General features: G+C 36.2%; 5 protein-coding genes across 7 annotated transcripts in view; all 5 read right to left on the bottom strand.

Moving 5' to 3' along the window:
• Positions 1-782: 782 nt before the first annotated feature.
• Positions 783-5,227, bottom strand: LOC143899853 (retinol-binding protein pinta-like). The gene is made up of 6 exons (XM_077410562.1): positions 5,005-5,227; positions 3,483-3,710; positions 2,822-2,981; positions 2,416-2,521; positions 1,945-2,311; positions 783-1,705 (listed from the first exon to the last, which is right to left on the bottom strand). The coding sequence occupies exons 1-6, from the start codon at positions 5,075-5,077 to the stop codon at positions 1,632-1,634; spliced, it is 1,008 nt and encodes a 335-aa protein (XP_077266688.1). The 5' UTR covers positions 5,078-5,227; the 3' UTR covers positions 783-1,631.
• A 597-nt stretch (positions 5,228-5,824) lies between these two features.
• Positions 5,825-10,719, bottom strand: LOC143899852 (retinol-binding protein pinta-like). Of its 2 annotated transcripts, none has more exons than XM_077410561.1 (5): positions 8,172-8,422; positions 7,517-7,676; positions 7,124-7,229; positions 6,649-7,015; positions 5,825-6,388 (listed from the first exon to the last, which is right to left on the bottom strand). In XM_077410561.1, exons 1-5 carry the CDS (start codon positions 8,341-8,343, stop codon positions 6,315-6,317), a joined length of 879 nt encoding a protein of 292 aa, XP_077266687.1. In that variant the 5' UTR covers positions 8,344-8,422; the 3' UTR covers positions 5,825-6,314. The 2 variants fall into 2 exon arrangements, 1 of the variants encoding a protein (XP_077266687.1); XR_013257621.1 differs by lacking the exons at positions 5,825-6,388; positions 6,649-7,015; positions 7,124-7,229 and adding exons at positions 9,914-10,054; positions 10,139-10,205; positions 10,351-10,719 and having other exon boundaries at positions 7,569-7,698; positions 8,172-9,461.
• Positions 10,720-11,038: 319 nt separating this feature from the next.
• LOC143899854 (uncharacterized) lies at positions 11,039-13,552 on the bottom strand. Its single transcript, XM_077410563.1, has 5 exons — positions 13,300-13,552; positions 12,602-12,692; positions 12,361-12,504; positions 11,586-12,053; positions 11,039-11,120 (listed from the first exon to the last, which is right to left on the bottom strand). Exons 1-5 carry the CDS (start codon positions 13,383-13,385, stop codon positions 11,061-11,063), a joined length of 849 nt encoding a protein of 282 aa, XP_077266689.1. The 5' UTR covers positions 13,386-13,552; the 3' UTR covers positions 11,039-11,060.
• A 1,283-nt stretch (positions 13,553-14,835) lies between these two features.
• On the bottom strand, positions 14,836-17,358 carry LOC143899926 (kinesin-like protein KIF9). Its single transcript, XM_077410731.1, has 5 exons — positions 17,221-17,358; positions 16,296-16,403; positions 16,042-16,218; positions 15,635-15,820; positions 14,836-15,290 (listed from the first exon to the last, which is right to left on the bottom strand). The coding sequence occupies exons 1-5, from the start codon at positions 17,356-17,358 to the stop codon at positions 15,072-15,074; spliced, it is 828 nt and encodes a 275-aa protein (XP_077266857.1). The 3' UTR covers positions 14,836-15,071.
• A 235-nt stretch (positions 17,359-17,593) lies between these two features.
• The window catches only part of Bnip3 (BCL2 interacting protein 3), a 31,414-nt gene continuing 23,118 nt past the window's right edge, over positions 17,594-25,889 (bottom strand). For both annotated transcript variants that reach the window (XM_077410565.1, XM_077410564.1), the window contains exons 4-6: positions 20,718-20,791; positions 20,278-20,430; positions 17,594-19,768 (exon numbers count right to left, since the gene is read on the bottom strand). In XM_077410565.1, coding sequence (XP_077266691.1) covers positions 19,717-19,768; positions 20,278-20,430; positions 20,718-20,791 — 279 coding nt within the window. In that variant the 3' untranslated portion in view covers positions 17,594-19,716. The remainder of the gene's footprint in view (positions 19,769-20,277; positions 20,431-20,717; positions 20,792-25,889) is intronic.

The raw sequence follows: 25,889 nt of genomic DNA, 5'->3' as shown, positions 1-25,889 counted from the left end.
GCTTGATTTTTCGTCTGCTAGACTGCCACGGTCGTGAACGACGTGAACAGCAGCACGCATTATACGCACGCGGCGACCAATCAGAGCAATCCCCTTCATTCCCACTACTTCAAACGCTAGTGCGCTGTTTCCAGAACCCCCGCGTCCCACTACTCCCTCCGATGAAGCCATCGAACCTCCTTGATTAATGACAAACCATGATTTAATCATGCAATAAACATTAATCAGCAGTCAACACAGTGAACAACGTGTGCACGTTCGTATAATTGTTATAAAATGTGTTGTTATTTCAGCAATAAATTAAAAATTGCGCCATCTACAAAGAATAGCAGTGTGGTGAACTAACAGATACTTGGCACCTATTCTCGAGAGAATGAGCCACGAAGAAGCATTATTAATTTCTAAATTCTTTACATTATAATATACGCTTTTAATCTATTAAATGGAATAGGTATATATATATGAGCCAAAATTATATTAAAAGATTATATATAATTATATATTATTATTTTCAACTTGCATGTATAACATAAGTAAATATATAGATATCTAATGTTTATAGTTAAAAAGTGATAGTATATGATTTAAATAGATAATTTGTAAGTTACAAGAGAATAGAACGAATTTCTCTTCTTATTCACATAATTCAAAAATATAGAAAATTTTTACAAATTGTACTTTCGTATCAGCTTTTCTATATCATGCTAACGGCAAGGATCATTAGCGTACGTGACGAAACAGCAAGAGAACGATTACCTTCTTCAGTGAAAGACAAAATAAAGTATAGTCTGATAAATCACTTTTATTTGGTATGTGCTATAAAATCGAACATTATTATTAGTCTTTAAGAAAATCCCCGATTGATCTCTCCGTGAATCCTGAAAGAAGAAGTCGCATATAATGCCACAATGCGTATCGCATAAAGAGATAAACCTGTACTTGCAACAAATAACGATTCTTATTAATAGTTGATGCAGTTATTACAGTAACTTCGCTATCTTAACAATATTAAAAGGGAAACATGTATTTGCAAATTATAGTTTACACCGGAGAGGAGGTGCAGGTGATTTCACTGATTCGTGATAATAAACGCGGAACTACTTCTCTATAACGGAGGCGTATTGTAATGTGCATTGCGCTATTAGCCATAAACGAAATCAATAACATACTCTTGAGTATTGATATATTTGTTACTATTTTTGTGATAAATCACAGTAGTAATCGTATTAGCTGCAGAAAATAACGGATTCTAAAACCTGATGTGACAAATTTATATGCAATAGTTACTATAATATCTATTCTCTAAAAAGATACTCCAAATAAAAAATGGAAATAGTTTAATTGCTAAATATTTTACACTGCACAGCTACCAGTCTCTGGTATAGAAATGAAATACATGATACTGTCGCACTGATTTAGATATCGTAACATAGTAAATGCGGAACATGTATTTCTGAAGGCGTATTTTGATATGCAACTTATGATAAATAAAATTGACAGACTTTTGTGTTATTTTTACGATTTATCAACATTAATAATCACAATGTATATTCAATGCGATAATAAATGCATCCGATTATACGGTAAGAACGAACATTTTCTGTCGATTTTGAAGCTACTGCTCGGAAATGTTATTCGATTCTGCCATTCTCATCATCATGGTTAAGCCAACTGCGATTTTCTTCAATGTATTTCTTCCAAAATTCTGCAAAAATAAATGTTATATTGTATACATGGAATTTAATGATTATGCGAATCTAGACAAGTGCTTCGTACATATATTTTAGATTACGATAAACTTGGCATTTAACGATTATCTACACGCGCGCGATTGCTCGTCTTAACTGAATTGAAAAAAATTTATCTCTTCTAATACTTGTTTAATAACATTTTTATCGTCTACTAAGAGCGCCACATTTATTTCCTTTAATTTATTATAATTACTTGTTATGTCCTGCATCGTATCACCAGTGCCGCCATATTCGACGGGCAAAATCTCAGCGGGAATATCTTTGAAACAGTCAAGCGTATGTGAATAGACGTGAAATCTATTCCTTATCTTTTCGGTCATGAAAGATTTGAGAATTCTCGCAATAATATCGAAAAATGCCGGGGCATTGAACATAATGATTTTCTGGAATCTCATAGGATAGCAGCTTTGCCACGTGTGGACTATATTCATTAACATAGAGGGTCGGAATTGAAGAATGTGTCGTATGGTTGGATTGGCCACGTCTATCAACAATGCGCAACCGTACACCGATGCTGCGGGATAGTACTTCATTGCCACTTCTGTCGCTATCATACACATCTAAAAAGATCCATGAAGAAATAATGATTGATAATTAGAAATACTTCATCGCGACGACAATTGGCCATAAATCGTTCGAGCATTATATTATTTCAATATTTTACCTTAAATATGTCCGACATTCGGTGTCTTCTCGGATCATGCAGAGTACCGCGCATCATAATTACCAACCTTCCTTGACTATCTGGCTTCCGCAGGGCCAAACATATTCTAGAAATAAATAAAATATTTCAGAATCCTTCGAGAAAAAATCAAAATTTATTTTGATTTTAATAATGCATCTAATATTTCCAAATTTCTTTTTATAAATTATTCTTTTTAGAATATGATATAAACAAAGAAAAGTTACCAAAAATTTATCTCTAATTTTACACAAGTTGTTATATTAAAATTGAAGTTGTCATTTGTGAAGTGTTCTACTGTTCTGCTATTTATATCCGAAATAGACAAAGCAGATATTTAAGGAAAACAAAATTCTATGAATATATACTCCGAAATAATGTTCGTTACCCCATATCAATCATTTCCTGCAGTTCCGGTTGAAACGGATCTCTATTCCTGTACCATTCTGGTAAATTGGATCGATGCTTATAATAGTTTCGTATCCTGATCTTAGTTTTCTCAAGATTAAACTTGCATACTCTCAAAAATCGCAGGATAAGAAAGTCATCTGTGTGTACACATTAAAGAGTCCATTTAATTAAAAGGCTATAATTGAAACAGTGCTAAATCAGGTATTATAAATTATATCTCATAAATGCGTCCCACGGGATAAGATAGGGATTTTTAATTAATAGAAAATTTAAATAAAGTTTTGAAAAACATTTTGGCTTACAAAATGCCAAAATGCAATAGTGCGATAACGAACTTTGTCATGTAGGTCTTTTATCGATTTACTATATTTTTCATCATTTATTATTATTTGCCGAAACTTTCAGATTATTTTCGATTTTCTGTTCATTATAAGTCAGACACAATTTGTTACATTATTTTTCGTTTTTCTTTTTTTTTTTACACGGTCAAGAATGAATTTAAAAAGCTAAACATCTGACGTGAATTAGCGCGTAATGTCATGTCAACGTTAATTAAAGATGAATGAATTGTACTGCCGAAGTAACGGAGCCGTAATTGAATTTCAATACGCCCGTAGGTTCGCTGATGTCATTTTTACCGATTTGTATGCGCAGTTCGTCCTCGATCCAGCGTTTGATCTCCGCGATAGCGTTCTCTCTCGTTTCGTCGGTCTCGTTCAAATTTGCCGCTGCATATCTTTTATCCTCTTCAGTCAGCTCTTGTGAAACATGAGGCACAGCGTCATCGCTGGAAGTGCTCGCCATGATCGCGATGTTAGTAAGAGTTGATAAACGCGAAGCCTCGTCCACCGAAGAGAGACCCGTATCTACAAATTACGTAGATGCACTGTCACGTGTAAAATAAGAAATGCAAATGGCAAATGTTTAATGTAATGTGTGATTATGTAACACGACAAAAAACACGGAACAACTTTGCGCTGTATGCAGAGTACGTGAACTTTGGAATTATTGAGTCGACTGCGACAATCAGAGATCGCGCCATCTACAGCCGACCATGATTCGGTTTGATGACTTCGAGTTCGAATAGACACTTGATAAATACTTTCTACTAAATACTTTCTATTCCCGAGCGGCGCGAAAATACTTTAATTTCTAAATAAGAAAAATAAGACCGTTTTATATGATATACAATTAAATTAGAATAAATCCCATTTTCGGTCCGAGCTTAGAGAAATCTTTGATAGCTTAATATAAATTTCAAATAATATAATGTATATATATGTATATTCCAACTTTTTAAACTGCGCGCTGATCATTGTCGGACTTGAAATACAGTTTATTGTTGGAACAATGGCCCCTACCTCCTCGTAATTAAATCGATACGATTTAACTATCTAAATAACTGTAAAGAATTTTAATTTCTAAATCCATTGCAATGTAACACGCATTAGATCTTCTAAAAAATATGAATAGAATTCATGTAAGATAAACTTATATTAAAAAATTATAATTATATTGTGTGTTATACTTACAAAAAAAAATAAGGATATAAGATTAATAAGTTAAAATTAGTATATCTAATTTCTAGTTAAAGAGTTAAAATGACGTAAATAAAAATGAGTTTTAGTTGCAAAACGAGTAATACGACTTTCTTTTCTTATTTTTCTAATTTCGGAATACAACGAATTTTAATTAGAAGCTTAATTCCATACATCCGCTCGATCGCACATCCGTGCGATGGAAGAAAGAGAGAAATAATTTATTTTCCTTGAAACATAAAACTGAATCTAATTATATTTTGCTTGCGTACCAAAATACAATATTAGATATATTATGCACATTTCTGTGTTCTAAATGTAGATATTCTTTCTTGCTCCTTTGACTGATTAAAGATATAAACGATCGCTATATAAGTGAAAAACATATTAATTATAAAAAATAGCAAAATACAATAATTGCGAGAACGCACTTTATTATAAAAAATTTCTATTCAGTAACTAGGTATTTACTATTATTTATTGACACGTTTACTCTCACTTCTTTTTTTGCTAACAAAAACGCCACTTGTTACATCATTTTTCATTTTTTTTATCTTCGGAATTAATGAACTATAATTGAATTTCAACGCGATATTTCACGTGGGATCGTTGTCCGTTTTACCGTCACGTGCATATAATATCCTTCTCCTTGATCCAGCGTTTAATTTCCGGGTTGGCGTTCGCTCTAGTCTCATCAGTCTCGTTCAAATATGTCGTTGCATATAACTTAAGTATCCGCGCTGTCCAGCTTTTGCCGAGCGTAACACTCTGCACTGTCGTCGTGGTCACTTGCATTTGCCATCGTAATACCAGGAGATGCTTCGTTCGCTCTGGAGGATAATTTACGTCTAAGAGCCGCAGAGATACTCTGCCCCGCGCACGATCATCAAAAAATGATCAGCAATCACACGATGAATGCGTGCTCTTTCAGGATATAGATGTAATGAAATAATTTCAGCTATGAATCAACGCAGTCGCATTATGTACAAAGTAGAGACGCGGTGATGATTCTAATGGATACTTGGTACTTATCCTCGAGAGAATAAGTCGCGAAAAAATGTTAAATTCTATATTCTTTACATTACGCTTTTAATCTGCTCTTAAGTAAAATGCATATGTGCTGAAATTGTATTAAACGATTATAGTTATATCATTGCTTTCTAGTTGCAAATATAAAACAAATAAATTAAGAAACCTGATGTTTATAGTTAAAACAATAAAGCAATTTTAAAAAATAATTTGTAAGTTATAAGCGAGCAGGGAACGAGTTTCTCTTCTTAATATTATTATTCACATAATTTAAGAATATAAAAAATTTTTATGAATCAAACCTTCGAACACATCCGCTCTTCTGCATCACACTAACGGCAAGGATCGCTTGCGTAACGAAAGAGAAGAAGAACAATTTACTTTCTGCGGTGAAAAAAAAATTTACTTACAGCCTGGTATAAACACCTTTATTTGGTAAAATGAAATTAAATGTGCTACAAAATTATATCGTACATATTCTACTATTATTAGACCTTTATACAAATCAGCGGTAAATCTTTCCTGATAAAGAAATCGCACGCGATACTTTAATGCTTGTCGCATAAAAAAATTAACTAGTTTCTGCAACGAGTAACATTTTATCTTTATTAATAACTGATGCCGTCATTTCAGTGACTTTACCGTCTAGACGTCTAGACGATAGTAATCGCGTTTGATATTATATACATACTATGCAAATTAGAAGCGCATTTTGATTCGCAACGAGCAACTAATAATAAAGAAAATTGACAGGCATGCGCTTTAAAATTCATATGATTTCTAGTATCATATTAACGATAAATTAATCATCACGATGTATAATTAGTTCGATAGCAAATGCATTGAAGTGTGCGCAAAAAACAAATATTTTCTTTCGATTTTAAAGCTATCTGCTCCGAAATGTTATTCGATTCTGCTATTCTCATCATCATGCTTAAGCCAGCTGCAATTTTCTTCAATGTATTTCTTCCAAAATTCTGCAAAAATATATGTTATATTGCATACATGGAATTTAATGATTACGCAAATCTATATATAAACAAGTGCTTTATACATATATTTTAGATTACGATGAACTCTTGGCATTTAACGATTATCACCTACACGCGCGCAATTGCTCGTCTTAACTGAATTAAAAAAAAAATTATTTCTTCTTCTCGACAATACTTGTTTGATAACATTTATATCGTCCACTATAAGAGCGCCACATTTATTTCCCTTAATTTATTATAATTACCCGTTAATTCCTGCATTGTATCACCAGTGCCGCCATATTCGACGGGCAAAATCTCAGCGGGAATATCTTCGAAACAATCAAGCGTATGTGAATACATGTGAAATCTGTTTTTTATCTTTTCGGTCATGAAAGACTTGAGAATTCTCGCAATAACATCGAAAAATACGGGGGCATTGAATATTTTAATTTTCTGGTATCTCATAGGATAACAGCTTTGCCACGTGTGGACTATATTCATTAATATATAGGGTCGAAATTGAAGAATGTGTCGTATGGTTGGATTGGCCACGTCTATTAACAATGCGCAACCGTACACCGATGCTGCGGGATAGTACTTCATTGCCACTTCTATCGCTATCGTAGACATCTAAAAAGATCGCCCATAGAAGAAATGATGATTGATAATTAAAAATACTTCATCGCGACGACAATTGGCCATAAATCGTTCGAGCATTATATTATTTCAATATTTTACCTTAACTATGTCCGACATTTGGTGTCTTCTCGGATCATGCAGAGTGCCGCGCATCATAATTACCAATCTTCCTTGACTATCTGGCTTCCGCAGGGGCAAACATATTCTAAAAATGAATAAAATATTTCAGAATCCTTCGAAAAAATCAAAATTTATTTTAATTTTAATAATGCATCTAGTATTTCTAAATTTTTTTATAAATTGTTCTTAGAATATAATATGAACAAAGAGAAGTTACCAAAAATGTATCTCTAATTTTACACAAGTTGTTATTAAAATTTAAGTAGCCATTTGTGAAGTGTTCTACTGTTCTGCTATTTATCCGAAATAAACAAAGCAGATTTAAAAAAAACAAAATTCTATGAATATATACTCCAAAATAATGTTCGTTACCCCATATCAATCATTTCCTGCAGTTCCGGTTGAAACGGATCTCTATTCCTGTACCATTCTGGTAAATGGGATCGCTGCTTATAATAGTTTCGTATCCTGACTTTAGTTTTCTCAAGATTAAACTTGCATACTCTCAAAAATCGCAGAATAAGAAAGTCATCTGTGTACAGATTAAAGATTCCCTTCAAATAAAATACTACAACTAAAGCAGTGCTATAATTTTAAGAACACATTTCTTATATCTAAATGTATATACACACTTTCCTTTTTTGATTAATAAAAGGTTTAAACAAAAATTTCATTTGGCTTAGAAAATATAATTATAGAAAATATAATAACGATAATGAACTTTGTCATATAGATCTTTAATCTAGTTATTTTTTATTATTTATTACTTATACTATATGTCGAACCTTTCAGATCATTTTCAATTTTCTTTTCGTTAAAAGTCATATACAATATTTGATACTCTATTTTTCGGTTTTTTTTTTACTACACAATCAAGGAGTAATCAACGAGATAAACATCATATGTAACGTTATATGTACATTGAAAGTAATTGCTGCGTAAATAGAGTAAGCCGTAATTTAAATTTCACCGATTAGTGTTTCAACTCGCACGTAAGACCGCTGTCATTTTGCTACTGTCATTTTACCGATTCGTATGCACAATTCGTCTTCGATCCAACGTCTGATCTCCACGATGGCGTTCTCTCTAGTCTCGTCGGTCTCGTTCAAACATGCTGCTGCATATTTTTTATCCTCACTGGTCAATTGTTGCGGAACGTAATTCTCTGCGTTGTCAGAACAGCCGGATTCGTTCGCCATCGTGACGATGGATGGTGAACGCGAAGCCTCGTTTGAGCCTATTTGAGCTGCGGAAAGATACTGTCGCTCATGAGATACGGTGAACGTTAAATAATTTTTAATGTTACGTAAGACTGCAGATAACACGGAACGGTATATGCGCTGTTTGAAGTTTTGGTACTCTTTGGAACCATTAATTGCATTATTCAGAAATTGCGCCATTTGTAGCAAGCAATGATGCTGTTTGACGTCCTTATGATGGATACTCATTCTCGAGCGGCGCAAAGAAACTATAATTTTTAAACCCTTTTATTTTTAATAGAATATTTTTGGGAATATTTTTTATTGTGTCTTCTTTTTTGGGGGGGGAGGAGAGTAGTAAAGAATAAAAAAATTTAGTACATGTCAAAGATATAAGTACAACGCAAAATTATGTTGCATTCGTACGCACAATATTTTATTCCGTTTTTTATTTATATTTACATGTATGTTGTGCACAAAAATTACTTCTCTATAAAATTGATAATGAATTGTACAAAGTAATTTGAACGAAAATATTTGAAAAAATTGTTGCTTTAACGAAAATAAGTAGTATCAACGCATACGAATAAATCCAAATAAATCCGTCACAATTATATATAAATATATATAATTGTTTCTCAAGATGTTATTAGTCCTTACTTTGACGATAGGGCACGATTACAGCTGACAATTAATTGTTTTAAGAAATGATATTTGCAACACGAATTCTGCCCCTGTCTTCGACGAAGCTTGCTCGATTTCAGCATTCTTCTATTGCTGCGCAAAAATTGCGTCGCTCTCCTGCAATACTTCATCAGTATGGAATACAGCATCGAATACCTGTTGTTGAATACATGGTAAATCTTATCGACTAGCGGGTTGATCATCCTCAGCAAAGCTTTGCGTATCTTTTTCTGACTTTGCCAATCGTAAAAGTGAATTACTTCGTCCTCATCTACGTCGTAAATGTCTGCGGTCGTGTCGGTTCTGAGCTCGTCCGTCTCTTGAATCACGCCATTTTCCATAGAAAAAATGATATCTTCCCGAATGCCGTTATTTACTGTTCCGTCAAGAAGTATCTTACGCATACGTAACATCCTTTTATACTGAAATTGTACCTATGCAAGGGATAAAACAAAGCGCTATATTAAATTAAATGTCGCCAAGAATTTATGTGTTCAAGGAAAGAAAGAAAGTGGTATCACCATGTATTGCAAAAAATATTGCAACCGTAATTTTTAAGGTAAACTATTCGTACAATAGCTTTTGGTTTCCGGGAAGAGAAATATTACAGCTGTAGTATTTTTCTAATTAATATTGCTATTAAAATAGCATTGGAAACTAATTGTAACTATAACTATATTAATTATAAATTCACAAAATCAATATACAGAAATGCAGTTACATATACTTCTTCATCAAGTTGCAAAAAAAAATCATTTAAATATAATTCTCGTGTTTATACAAATGTGTAATTTTAAAGAAAAATAATTTTAAAAAATTTTTCTCTTTTTCTAAACCGTTCATCATTCGTAGAGGCTGTAAACAATTTTGAATTCTGATGACTCACCCTTCCGAAATCGTTCAAAATCTTTCGCAAAATCACGTTCTTATTGCTATTTGGCGTGGCCCAATTGATCAAATTATTTACCATGCTCAGATATATTGTACCCTCACGTAGAAAACGGTCAAAATTTATTTTGTCTGGCAACTAACGTAAAATGCGCACTGTTAAATGTAATTGAATATACCACAGACTACTATTTGTTATATTGCTATTTGCAATGATACTCACATGAAGATTCTTATTTTTCTCAGTTTTGTATTCCTGAGATTGTTCTATCTCTAGAATCGTCAATATGCTTGAATAAAACAAACAACCAATATTTTCATTAATTACATATAAAATATTGTTGCGAATTATATTAAGACCTAACCCAAATAACGTCACGCGATTTATTTACCACAGCGACAAGCAAGTTTCAATATTGAATAGTAATCACAAACCTTTTCAGATCGGCATAAAGTCTGCGCGATCGTTCAACCTCGATCGCTGGGTTCAGCCGCGAGCATAAAACTTGAACCATGACTTCATGCCCTTTCTTGAGCCGAAGAAACGCGAAATAGCCAATTGTTCGTACGAATGTATACACGTGTCAAAATGTACAACAGACTTTTCAAAGAGACCAGGGTTTAAACGATCGTGACAGCGCGACGAAGTTAATAATCTTCTTGTGTGTCGTTTAAAGCGCGATCTCAAACCTAACTTACATATTTACGTATATTTAAACTTCATCACTTGATGTTTAGCTATCCGAAGGTCATAGTAAGAAATATTCGGCGAGAAAGACTCGTTTCCGTCTGATGTTTGAGCGAAACGCACGATATCAAATCTCGGGCAATAAATATGGTTCGACAATAGATTCGCCTCATAAATAAAAGTATTGGAAGTAAAAACGGCGTGGGCCCAACGATGAATAGTTAATAATGAAAGTTAAATAATGAAAAATTAATTAACGTATATATTTTCATGCTTATATAAAAATCATGTATTACAAAAAACATTATAATAAATATAAACGACATTATAATAAATATGAAACAATATTATAAATATAATTTAGCGCTACGTATATATTCCATAAATCTTATATTTTTATAAATCTTATATTTTCTCCTATTTTTTTACGAAATATATTATATAATAAATAATGCCATTAATTGTTGAATTTTCCATTTTCTTTTATGTCCGCGTATCTTGCAACATGTTCCTGCTCCTAGTACAAACATAAAAAAAAATACACATTAAAAAGCTGCAAACACCAAATTACATTCACATTTAGTAACTTTAGATATTCAAATATTCGCATTTATCAGAAAAACACTCGTTTCTAGAGAAGTTTTCTTTCTAAAGAATAAATCAAACAAATCAATTTGAAAAAAAGACACGCGTCTCGATAAGAAGTTATTTTATTAAAAATCAGCGGTTCTACTCGCGGCGTTTGTGAGGAAATCAGAATGGCAACGTTCAGCGGAAAAAGCAGCTCAAAAGAGCTCAATGATACTTTATTACGATTAATTTCTACAATTAGATCCGGAGAAAAGAACCAAAGACAAGAGCCAATTATATTAAAGAAGCAGCCAATAAGTTATTTCTCAGTTAATCATAACTGAATTTAACTTAATTTCGCTTAATTCAGAATTCAGACAACTCGTAACAACTCGTAGATTAGGGAATGTACCTTTCTAACACGTTCCAGCAATTGCTCCAGGAGATCGTACTTGCGACGGTCACCTCGCGGTAATCTCTCCCGCCGCGATTCTGCGAGCCTCGTGTTACCGTGCAAAAACAATCTCACCCTCTCGCAATAATCCCTCAGCGTTAGATGCAACATGACGTACAATGCCGAGTTGCTCCCGGTGAACGCGACGCACAAGCTCTTGATTCGCGTAATCAGCGATTCAATGTTCGCCAGCAAGAACTCGCGATAGTATATCTCGCTCATACAACAAAGGCAAATCTTAGTAATGTCAAATTGCTCGTCGAATTCTAACATCTCCTCCTCAAACCCGACGCCGACAGGTAGTACGTCCCTACGATTTCCGTCGTCGTCGTCGTCGTCATCGGAATCTTCCTCCTCGCTGCTCAATTCCTCATCGATCACCCAATCCTCAGATTCAATATTGCTATCTCGTAGGTGCACCTTCAGCTACACAATGTGATATAAAATGCCATTGTAACTATTAGACGAAGAAAATTCTCGATGATATACCAACAACTCGAGTATTCACAACTGTAGCTTCGCTAGAGAATAATTATTTGTACAATAGTGTTTGCTTATTCATGCAAAATACACGGATTAGAGTTATATTTCTTAAAGGCATGCAATTTGTAAAATACCATTGGAGTGTGGAAGTGTTCATGATTCACAGATATAATGGCAATAGCTTTCAGAATTTTGTCTTTTCATTTTCTATTTTTTTACACGAAAGAGGGAGGGAGGTGTTATCTCTCACCTTTGAGTAAATATCCATAGCTTTTAACATAATCGCAAACATTGTGGATATATTCTGATTGCGTTCGTGCAAAATACTCGCCATATCCAGATAAATCTGACCTTCGTTTAGAAAATATGCAACATCCTTCGCTTGGTAGAGTAACTAATCCGGATAACATAAAAAAATTGTTATAAATGTTTGCAGGCATTTTTTAATTGTTCATTACTTCAGTCACATTGCTGTTTGTAATGATACTCACGCAACGCTTTTTGTTCTTTATAATTTTGCGCTTATTATTCTTTATAATTTTATCAGCTCGATACACTTCCATTTCTAAGAGTGTCAAAATCCTTGAATAAAATATATATGTCACTTTATGGTATATCTAGCATATGCGATTTATATAAAATATACCGAGTTTCTCTCTCAAAGATCGATGAAATTGAAATACTTTTAATAAAAATTTAATGACGTAACTTACTTAATTTAATAAAACTTAATTAAAACAGAGTTGTTATCTCGTAAAGTTTCTTTAGTATTCATACATGTTTCAATAAAGAAAGAAAAAATGCTAACGGAAAAAAAAGATGTGTAAATACGTCTGGATAAATATTTGATATTTCACATGTAATTAAATGTTAATTAAATTAAATCTGGCAGTTCTTGTTTATGAAAATAAAATTTATATAATATAGACTGCGGCCCACACACTTGACGCTACAAATGCTTTGGCGCGTTCTTCTTTTCCTTCTTTCTTCATTGAAAGAAAAGAGAAGAGGAATGCTCCGAAGCATTTGTAGCGTCAAGTGGACCGCAGCCATAATCATGATTCTGCAAATGTCTTTTACATTATATAACCAATTAATTTACGTGTGGAATATTTCAAATTATAAAACAAGGTTGATTTGATCGAGACAATGTAAACATCGAACGAGCACACGGCGGTAGAGAACAAACCTTTCCAGAAGATAATAAATTCGGTGCGATTGTACAATCGAGATCTTCGCCTCATAACGCACGTACATAAAACACACGCGACACATGAGTGCTTCTGAGATGTAAAGAAATGTGAAATAGTGATCGAGGATGCACGCACAGGCTGTCAAGCAGGAACCTGGAACGAGACGATCGTGACAGCGAGACGACGACGGATTGATCGCTTCAGGAATCGTCAGGTCGCGGTCGTCCCGATCAATCACAAATGTCTGTATTTAAGCTGTGTTTATATACCTACCCGCTCGAAAATCGTAATAGGCGACACTCGCGGCTGAAGAAAGTAACGGCAATGCTTTCTTTCTTTTGAAATATTCGAAAGTTTGTCCGTCCAAAGACCGATTTTCCGAAATCTATCTTCGAAATTATCAATCTCGTTTAAAATATTGTAACATCAGTTGCATATTTGTTCCCACGATTGGTGCGCGTAATGCCAGATAAAATATTTATTTAAAATCCCTGTTCTTTTTTTTACACATGAGTTACATATCGGTTTTCTGCCGATGTTGATATTTTTTATATTAAAATTCTTTCTTGGTAAATGATTTTTTCAAATCATTATTTAATCTCTGCAATATTCAGCTATAATTCAATAAATAATAATACTAATGATTAACAATGCAATACGTATAAGTAAATAAATAATTTTATTTGACCTTCAATCTCATCTGTATTAACATAAGTAAGAAGCAGCGTAAAACGTAAAAGTGAAGAGAATATTAATAAAACGTATATAGACCCGGTACGATTGCAAATTACATCGATAAAATTAATAACATAATCATGACATAGTTAAATTAATGACGATGAGGTCAAAGCAGCATCTGATTGCGACAGCATAGTTATCACGTTGTTGTACGCTTCTTTCAACTTTTCCGCTTCGATTTCTTTCGCGCGCAATCTAAAATAATCGGAGAAATCCAGAAATCTTCTATCGTAAAATTTTATAACGTATTCACGATTATTATATTAATTTCTTTTTATCGTTTGCTAATTGCGAAAAACATGCGATGGAAAGAATCATATTATATGTCACAAATACACGGAATAATTGCAAAAAAATACACATTCTACAGTTAATTTTAAATAATTGTTAAAATTAATTAAAACACGCAAGTTTGAATCAAAAATCTGATTAAAATATCAAGAAAACGAACTTGTCGTATAATTGTTTGACGACGTTCACCAATACTCGCGCCTGGGTAACGTTGAAGAGCGTTAATTCCGAAATAAAACCCTGCAGAAAGTTCATGACGTCTCGACTGATTTGCTCGAGCCTGGATTTCGAGATGTTCGGCAATGCCTCCTGATGTAAAAACATATCGTTCAACTCCAGCTCCTTCTTCAATGCGTTTACTTGTTCCCGTAGCTGTTGCACGATCAGCTCTGTCCGGGGCTGAATGTGCCGCATTGTCCTGATCGGTTTCAGTTTTGCGATTTTAGCGGTCAGTCGCATGGTCGACAAAGTGACGTCGAGATCTTCCCTCGTGATGCGAGATACAAAACTAACGCATAAAAAATCCGTCTTTTAATTATACTCAAGCGAAATGTTATATATATAAATATGTAATTTTAGATCAAGTGAGAAATTTAATAGAAAACATTGAAATTTTAATTGTATATATTAAAAAGTGAGGAGTTTATATTTATTATTTGGAAAAAAGATAAATGTAGTCTGGATTAAAGTGAGAAAATATGTGCTATTTTAATTTCAGATTTATATATTTATTATATGATTACCGAATGACGGATGTGACAGTGAGATCGTCTTTCAGTAGCTTCAGCAAATTACATGAGCGAACAAAGCTGTATGTGCACATACTGAGTTTCCTAAGATGCAGGAAATATTGTTCCAGCTGTATTTTCATTAAATTCGCCATACCTAAATCGACTGCTGTTTTCCAGCAGCTCGATTTTCCCACCGTACCAGTTCCAGCCATCTCTACGATATGTATCTAACATCGATCCGTAAAAACAAATTCGTAATTTTTCTTTCGAGGTGTCTCTCAATCAAGACAATCTTTTTGAAAATCTAGTCTAATTTATCGCGAATATTTTATTCCAAATATTTTAAATATAATTGCAAATTGTATTTATACATGTCAAATAATGGTTCTATATTTAAATATGTTATATCCATTTAAAATGTTTAAACATATAACATTCTAGACGCATTAATATCTTAATTTTAAAAAAGTACAAAAAGTTCTTCCTAGTAATCTCAAAATTATCGTGCAAGAATATTTAAAATACGGGAATTTTCAAGATTTATTTTTAAAGATATCGAATTTATTATTACTTTTGCTGTCGCTACGACAGCTTGCGATTTTATCAGGCTCGCGTTTGAAACGTGGATAGTGATCACAGCAACACCCAAATGTGATACTGGATACATTGTGCCTTTCACAATCGATCTCCTGGCTTCTCCTTCGAGTATTTTTCTCAGAGTCTCCTCCACATTCTCTGCATCCACTACAGTTACATTCTGAAATTGTAACTATGTTAATTTAGCAAAAAGCTGATTTGACGCTCTAAATAAATATAAAATTTCGAGGAAATCGTAAAAATAACTATTTTTTAACTCAACGTCATTATTTTGCGATGTGAAATTGAGAATGCTATCCGAAGATTTAATAAATATTATTTGTATAAATATAAGCTTCTGCGGGGAAAAAAACGAATTACAGAATTTCCATATCACGGTACCTTAAAGACACCGCGCTCATTGACGTTAAAGGTCCTTCGTTTTCGAGTGAGGAGATCAATTACGCTTTTACCTTTCAGCTCGACGAAACTTAAACGATAGCGTATGTCGCTGATTTTTCTTCGATTCGCCTTCTCCGTAAATATGTCGGATAAGAGTCGCGGGACTATTCCTCTGTGCTATAAGTCAACGAGTGAAGCGATCAAAATAATTGATTAAACGATTAAGCCTGAATAAGATGATGCGAGATACGTACTTCCCAATTATTTTTTAGACCGCCGATCGTGAAACTCTTTCCGGATCCGGTTTGCCCGTAACCGATCAGTACGCAATTTACGCCGTCTAAAACTCTTAAATTATTTTCCTATTGCGTATATTATACATGTTTGGTTATTTTTATAGATGTTACGTGACATCCATATCTTATCAGCGATATCGACCATATCATTAATTATAATATGGTTGTTATCAATTAATATATAATTGTATACTTCTTGGCAAAACATGCCAATCCTTAATAAAGAAAATAAAATGTTTTAATTACAATTAAAAAAATTTTACATCTCTTTTGCTGTCAATGTTTAACTTAATAAATTCTTATTATTGTATTTTCTGCATATACTATCAATATAATATTCGCCATGTGTGGCAGACGCTAAATGTATTTTTAGAAATTAATTTAATAATTTTGCTACACAGTTAGCAACATTAAATTAGTGCAAATTAATTTACTAATATCGTAACAATATTTCAAGTTAATTAATTATATCGCTGACACAGAATGGAATATTGCCATCGCTGAGTCTTTAAATATCGATCAGTACTTTTCTACGAGATCTTTCGCAGCGGTGCGATACACTTTATCCTGGAACGTCTCGTGAAATATCCCATCAACGCGGAAAGCCCAATAAACGGGACATGTCGACCGTTCGTCTCGTCGCATATCTTGCAAGCATCTCACGTATATCGTCTAAATAGCGACATACATAATGTTGTTAATTGACGAAATACAAATAAATCACTAAACATCTCAAGTAATAATAATATAGCAACGAGAAAGTAAATTTCAAGCGTAAGTTTTGTAACGCCAGCGTAAAACGAGATATCTCTTCTCGGCTACTCTTCTCAGGATGTCTCGCGATGTCTCGGTTTAACGAAAAAGAGATTTACATTGATCTCACCTTACCGTCCGTACTGATCTTCGCACAAGAATCGCACGGTCTCTCGAGCGGTAGAATTCGCACGAAGACCTTTACATTGCTGTCGTGCGCCTCGTCAATCGACTCATTGTCCGATATAGAGAAGTTCGTTTGGTGCATTCTCTCACTTTCAACATTATCTCAATATCTTGGATAATTGTGAGATGGATAGGTTAATCCCATCTTTTTGTTCTATTTACAGCGCTGAAATTGTCTAGAGTTCAATTTCCGTCATTTTAGATATAATTTTTTACGTTTATGGTTTCGCATATAGAAAAAAAATAAAAATAGCTTTGCGCGCGCGCGCAAATTTTATGTGCAAAATATTTATAGAAATTAAATACGTCGTCGTAAGTATGAATTTACAAAACCCTTTATTTCATAAAAAGTTTGTGTATAAATCACCCATAATTAAAATTTCAAGTTTCACCAAAGGGTAGTAGCAAACTTTGAAAAGACGTCGATCGAAAAAGAATCGAGTGCCCGACAACGCTAAGAAGTCACCAACGTCACTACTACATACATAATACGATTATTATTATGCATATGACATACATACATACATATTACAAAATAATTGCTTATTAATTATTATGAAAAAATACGTCAAACATTATCACTGCAAATTAAATAACGCGACTTAACTAAGAATACAGAAAGAAAATCAGTTGATCCACACAAAATTGACGGGGGAGGTCGTGCCGCTGATTTTCGAATAACGAAAGATTTACGATTCAAGTTTCTAACGTGCATTTAATTTTATCTTGTACGAATACGACTTATCTAAATCACTGACACAAGTGACGTGTTTTTAATCTGTCACATTCAATTGATATTCATTTCTAAACTCGAAACTCAAGAAATTATGTCGCGATATCGCTTGTGCATATTTCTGATAAACTAGTGATTCTTACAATTTTCCTCCTCGTAAAGTACAAAATCGTGAGCGCGAGAGCGTTCACAAGAATCAAATTCCTGTTGCTGGAAAAGAGTGGCATACGTATCATGCATCCGCGAAACGTTTTACACACGAATTTGAGCCTTCTCGAAAGCACACGCAAGATAAAAAAATATCGTTTCTGTAACATATGGGCACAGATACAGCCGGAGCCGATAATCACGGAGCATTAAGAGTTTCGTCGGCAGAAAAAATTCATAAGCTTTGAAATCAAAAGATTTAACGAATAATAATCTTTTATACGAAAGACAAAATTTTATTTTATAAATTTTCTTTTCCCGATATTGTTAAGATCGGGAAAAGACTGTTGCAAGCTCTTCGAAAGATTCGACTTCTTTCGTTTGCTTCCTCGAGATCTCGCGTATACCGAAACCGCAGAAATATATTCGACGGTCTCGTCACGGCCGGGCCGTCCGCTTTAAATCGAAGATGTAGACGACAAAACACATTTGTTTGCGTGTGAATTCGTATGTGAATTTATTACAAGGAAATTACAAAACCGCAGATTAAGACATCGTACAAAAGCGCCACCCCAAAAAAGATTTCTCGCCGTTCGCAAACAAGTCTGCTCGCTCTTGTGGTCCCTCCTTCCGGCTACCGCCCGTAGTCGGCGTCGAGACTGTGGGCATCAGCATCGGTACTTCCTTCGTAGGAACTCTACTGTTATCCCTTAAATCACCACCGAGATGACGATCATCACAATCGTCGCGATCATTAAAAAAGGAATAATCGGTCGACATCGCCTTACTATTTAATATTTAATCGCATTCTGTTTCGAATTTACTGGACGCGGCATACATTTCCTCCTCGTTAACCATAACGAATCACGTTAAAACTCGCACGTACGCAATACAACAAGATTCCTATAACTCGTATAAACAGGACGAGTTGTGCAGCGTTTTCGGGATAGTTCTTATCGATCAATCCTGATCCTTTTCCATCGATAAATCTTTCCTCACCGACACACGCCCGTACAACAAACACTCTCTCTTTCTCTCTCTTTCTCTCTCACACTTTCTCTCTCTATCAGTCTCACACTTCCTTTCTTTCCGTTCTAACAATAATTAGTTTCTGATAAATACTATTCAAGCTATGCCTAAAAACTATTGCAAATAGAAACGCATTAGAAACGGTATAAAATGGACATGTTTCGTTCATTTTCCAGTTCCTTTCAACAACTCTAAGTTATATATGATAGATTATTCCTTTCATCTGCCTCCTTTCTGCCCTTTTTTTCTTAGCTTTCCCTTTTCCTAAGCATATGATGCGTATTATTTATATCTGGCATACGCAATTTCTGAGAAGTACACCGTACAGTAAAGGGTTTGGGGTAAAGTGCTAATATATAATACAAAGTGCTAATATTATAAATCGGGACAATCGAATTATGTGCTGCGTGTAACTGTTTTTAGGCTCGATCGCCCACCGGCTTGTTCAGTCTTTCTTGCGTCTCTAGCCCTCCACTCCGCGCAGATTCAACCGTGACAATCCTGATGCCGACACACCCGGAGTCGTGCTCTTCATTCAATGGCGACACGGGACATTATCAAGCCCCGCCTGGTGAGCAAAACGCTGTAACGAAATGAATTTACATTACCAAATAGCCAAGAGAGTAAAACACAAGTGCAAATATTATATTATAAAAATCCTATGTTATAGAGTCCCTCTCTAATCAGAGTCTGACCAACTTGACAGTTCTGGCAAAATTCTGCGAGAGAGAAGGATGTACATTCATATCGCTTTCTCTTTCTCTCTTATAGTTCTCTCTCTTTCTGTTCCTCTTGCTTTTGCCAAGAAATGACGAACCAATTGCTACCGTATGGCCATACTCTGATTAGAAGGACTCTAGTTATAGGGTATCTAAAATTGACTGCCAATCAAAATTAATGCAGTTTGATTAATACTAATAATAATGGTGCAATAATAATAGGATATAGTACACAATGAGATTAATAATGATCGTGAATACTCGATTTAGAACTTTCTTCGAAATAATACACATTCGAAATTAGTGAGTAATATTTCAGGGATAAAAAAATTAAGTTAATGTTACATTTTGAACGTTATAAATGATATCTCACCCTAGACCGGTCCCAATAAGCAGAGACAAAAGATTCGTGAAGAATAGAGTGTAAATGACCTCCTTGGAAAACAATCCGTTCTTGCCAACCTTCGCGGTGCGGATGCTATACGTTTTTCTCTTACTGCCCAACGGGTGTTTGAACTTCCAGTCTCTGAAGTACGATCAAGGCAATTAGACACGTGTAAGAATCTCATTCGCGAATGTTAATATTTCGATATGAAAGAAAAGTGTTTTTAATCCGAATTAATCCTTCACAAACTGCGATAATGTGTAGCAATATACGTAGATATTTTTCTATGGTTGATACATTTGGCTCTAATAAGAAAAAAACTAATTAAATGTAATAATCAAAAGAAACATAAATCATTTTTGTCTCGCATCGAAGGTCCTTTAATGCTAAACCGCTTAGCGTCAAATCAAGAGTCTCATTTGCCGTACTTTGGAGGCACCTGGTCCGGTCGAGAGCTCCACTCGTAGATCCAATCGGTGTTCTTCTCCAGAAGCTCGCCCTCCTGCGAAGCATAACAAAGTACGCCTTATTAAGAATGATCTTAATAGAGGAAACATTTCGCGATTATAATCGTCTCGCGCGGCAGAACAAGACCAGATTCCGAATCAATCATTCCGGAAATACATCGGAGGGGAAGATCGACGGAGATGGGTGAGAAAAAGCGAGGAGGAATATCGTGCGGGGGCACTCTGTTTCTATGAATGGCGATCGCGTCGCGTCGCATGGAAAAAGTGAATGCTCAAGGATGACCTTTGGCGTTCCGCCAGCGTCGCACACACGTATATCTATACGTTACGTTGTGGTATACCGGATCTCTGATATGCGCAGTATATCGCGAGTGCGCATAAACGTCGCGAACGCCGGTTGTAAACAATGGAAGACGATTGCTCGGGAGAAGGTGCGAATTGACGGTGGTAAAGAGGAAAGGGAGGGAGGAAAGAAGGACGCGTGATGCGAGGAACTCGGAGCAGGCGTCCGTATATCGAGATTTGAATTTTTGATGCCATTTCCCTCTTGGAACGAGAGACTCCGGTCCCTGTTTCGAACTGGGTCATCGATTTAATACGACAGAGCAAGAACGCGCAAAGATAAACTTGTGAGTCACACGATTCGCGCGGAGCGTCTGTTGAAAACGGCGCCTCCCGGTGCCTCTTATAGCACGGGAGCACGTGCGTTACATATCCGTACATCGGTCGCGGAGGCTTCCCGAAGCGCGCGCGCGCGCGTCTTCGTGTTTACTCTCTTTCCGCGGTATTACTCGATACATAATCGAGTAATTGCAGCATAATTATCTGCCTATCGCTCAAGGAAAAACAAGCCGCTAACGGGAATCGAGTATCGAGACAAGAAGGTTCAATGCTGATGTGTTCTTGAATCAAATCTGACGCGCACAAAGTTACGCTTTGTATTATATTATCTTCTTGCCTCTCTGTCGAAGCGAACGACGACGGGCGAACTCGAGAAACTGCCGGTCGCGATACAGTTCATTAATATACGAGACAACGTCCGGCTATACCGCCCAATAGATAAGCCCAATCTTCTTAACAACGGTAACCACGCGGCCGTCTCTATATTTAGACACAATAGCAATTTGCATTTCGCTCGGCTCGTCGATCCGAATTACGATTCGCGCGGAAAGGAATATTCCGCGATCGATAAATCATCAACTTACATCAATTAAATATCAACGGACATCGAGACAGACATTAATTTAAACGCCAGAAAAATTAATCGACGTTTGTTCAGCACTTTCTTTTTGCTTCATTGGCATTATAAAAGTAATTTTTTTTATATCTTACTATACTTTGCATTCCAATATTGAAAAATACATAATTTGAGATCACTGATTATAATGAAAAATATTGATAGAGGCTAAGGAAAAATGTAAGCGTGTAAACAGAAATAAATGCATCTTTAATTTACCAAAGAAGCCGCACATTCTTGTTTAATTCAGTGTGAAAATTTGCATTATTTTACAGTAAATCGATATCCATAAAAGTGCAGTGAATCCACATAGTTCAGTATGTAAACGATACCATAATCAAGACATTCTTTTATACGATCGTCTTAACTGTATTCTATATATCAAAGTTTGGTACCACCTCATGCATCCCCGGGTAACTTCCTCTGCATTCTGATGTGTCGCCCGCGTCTCGGAGTATTTTCGAGACGGCATTGCTCGATCTATTTAAAATACGCACGCTTCCACGTGCCATTGTTCGTCGTGTCGGTGTCAGAAGGTGATGTTTACGATCGCAGAAAGCACTTCGTCATTGCTATAGGATAAAGCTTAATCCCCCGATGATTCACCCGAACAATCAATCGATCGATGCAAAGATTGCGCATGCAAACGCGCATTATCGTGTATGAAGAGCGCGACGCCTCTCCGTGACTTTACCAGAATCATGACGCTCTTCCGATCATCGGACGACGATGATCAGTTAATACAACGACGATCGAAGGGCAGATCATTCGCGAATTGTTTTCGCGTTTCCGATCGAAGAGTACGGAAGTTATACCGAGGAAACATCTCGTCGCCTAGAACTTCGTCGAGGTCCAACGTTATATTGGGCGCGAAATCGATAAACCGCGAAGATAACTTCAATAATCCGAGCAATCGCCGCCACGAGTTTCCGAAGCGACGGTATTTATTTTGAACGCACTCGAACGATCTGCTCTCGAGTCGTTTGCGACGCTGATCACTTTATCGTCCACTCGAGAATCGTATGATAAAGTAGATCGTCTAATAAATCGTATAATAAAGCGTATAACATATACAATTGTATACCGTGGACTTAATTTTCTCTTTATCGCGACTTTTAATGGGCACGTGGAAAAAAAAAACCAGCAACCGCGCCTTCGTGCGACAGTCACGTCGCGTAACTGGTGCACGCGACTATAACGCGACTAGCGCACGAAAAACGGTCGATATGCATATTCATGTGCGACGGCTTTTCACGTTTCGCCGGTTTCTTTAATCAGTTTGATCCATGCGTATATCATCACGCTTCTCGATTGCGAGAGAGAAACGTCACGGCAATGCGGCCGCAGGGGGAAGTGATATTCGTGCAATTCCTTGGGCCTATAAACGCACCTACGGCATTACCGAGTTCGAGACACCGCGGACATACACGTCCAATTATACATACACACATACACTTACACATTCTCGAGTTTGAAGTCTTACGAGTTTACGAGTTTGCGAGTTTGCAAGTTTACGAACGAATCGAATAATGGCCGTTGCATACCGGAGAAGGAAATCGCTCGTGCCAATAACCAGAAGAAGAAGAAGTCACGGCAATGCGCCGTCGTTCGTTGGTCGATCGCGAAAGCCGCGCGTCGCCGTTATAAATAACTTTTATGGCATTGCCGTTTTCTCTCCTTTTCATCATCGTCCCGGGGTCCCCTGGGTCGCGCGTGTCCACTACGCGTCGTCAGGACGACGACGATAGGAGCGCAATGCGACATAAAATTGAAATGCACTCGAACGTAGCCAATGCGACGTCCGAGTCTCATTGGTCCAGGTGAAACATAACAATTTCTCTCATTCTCGAATTTAATACTTTAATTATTAACGACATTTAATAAATCTGAGATTTTAATTTAATAAATTTTAGATTTATTAAATTTTTTTTAGTAATTTAATTATTAAATTGGGAACTAGAAATTGCAATGTTTCACTTGATCAATGAGACCGAGACGTCGCATGGACTATGGCTCGATCGTATTTCAATTTTATGTCGCATTGCACTTAAATTTACCGCTGAAATGTATTAATATCGCCCATTTGCTGCAACAATGACATAACTCAAAAAACAAAGTTTTCCAGAATATAAGTTTGAATGTTTTGAATCATTAAAATTTTGTAATATTATTTGTAAAATGCGATTTTGACGTAATAGCTGATTGTAGATTCGAGGAACAAAAGTATCTAAGCAATACATTATAGCTCCTCTATCAAGTGTATTGAATTCTCACCATTCTATTACAACCAATTCAATGACAATTTTTTAGTTATGTCGTTGTAGCGAATGAGCGATATATTTTTATTTATTGATATTGTTACATTGATATTATAGACAATTGTTTCTCGACACACAAATCACATCGCTCTACGCGCGATTCTTTCTTTTAGTTTTCTATATAGAAAACGCGAAGAACAAGTTTCTAGTCTTTAACAGATGGCAGAAAGAGAAAAAACACGGATACGAAATAAGGAACAGGTGTTCCGGACCAAGATTGCAAGACACGATGCAACACGAGGCTTAATCCTTGGGATTATCAGTCCTCCTTATCTTAATCCAATTTTCTCCTGCTTCTCCTCTTCTCTAAGTACAATAACATTTCTCTAACTAAGTGAAACCTCGTTCAAATTTGCGATCGAAAAACGTAATTTTTTAAACAAGATCAGAAAAAAAATAAAAAAATGCGCATTTTATTACATATATGTATATATATATATATTTATATTATGTAGTTTTTTAATTAATTGAAATCGACGAGAATCAAATGACGAAGCAGCGAAGTTCCAACTCGGACTTCCACCCACGACAGTAGCCCGGAGTTAATTTTAAACGTCCGATTGATCCGAATCTAGGTACTCCGCGACCCACCCACCTCCTTCCTTCGCGCGCTAATTACGCCGCGCCGGTTTCTTTCGCGGCGCAAAGCTGGGGAAAGTCAACAGAGCGTCGTCGCGCGCGTCGACGGATCGAAAACGTTGGCTCGGCGTCCGAAAGAAAGGAGAATGGATTCACACGACGGCGCCGACGTCGTGGGTCGTGCATGGCGTGAGCACGGCACGACCGGCTATTGGCCAGTCGGTACTACGACGTTCCCGAGAGTTGCCTCCACGCGTGCCTTTCCGACTCCGCTTTTCTTACCGCCGCCGCCGCCGTCGCCGCCGACGGCGACCGGCGACGAGTAGGGGTCCACGACGTAGATAGCGCAGTGGCCGCGAAACGCACCGGTTTGTAAAGACAAGGCGACGCGACGCGACGGCTCATTAACGATACCCATAAACGAGGCGTCTCTAAAGTCGTTTCAGATTCTTTACGTAACTGGAACAGCTGAAAAATATTTTAATAACACAAAACTGAATTCTCTCGATCATTTAATTTTCGACGCGTTCGCGATTCTCTCTATCTCGCGAAATCTCCATCGGAGTTACGCGTATTTCCAGCCGTTCCCGAAAAGGATAACTTCCGATAAGATCACAGGCACTTTCTCCTTTTGAAAGTCCAATTTAATCGCGACGCAACCGGGGAACGCAGGTCGCGATACTTCCCGTGCAATTAACCATTACAATTAAACAATAGTCGAGAGTCCTCGTTCCACTACCGCGAACGCTTTCGCGCGTCTATATACTCGCGGCTCGCGAGAAATGTGGGAACATGATGGGTGTTCCGCGGTGTAGGCGCAGTTCCGGATAGCACCGCAGGCTACCAGATGCACCTCGCGCCGGATATGGCGCACGCGTAAACAACGGACGGAGGTTTAAATAAACCAACTATATCGAGCCGTGCCGCATTCTCCAGGAAAAGCGCGAGGAAAGATATTGCGTTACCAGTCCGCGCGCTTCCCCGACATTGCACGCGCGC

This window comes from Temnothorax americanus, unplaced genomic scaffold, assembly GCF_048541705.1.
Source record: "Temnothorax americanus isolate GAGA-0224 unplaced genomic scaffold, ASM4854170v1 Scaffold29, whole genome shotgun sequence".
Taxonomy (NCBI): domain Eukaryota; kingdom Metazoa; phylum Arthropoda; class Insecta; order Hymenoptera; family Formicidae; genus Temnothorax; species Temnothorax americanus.
The sequence above is the reverse complement of the archived record's forward strand: the minus strand, read 5'-3'. Positions and strand labels throughout refer to the sequence as shown.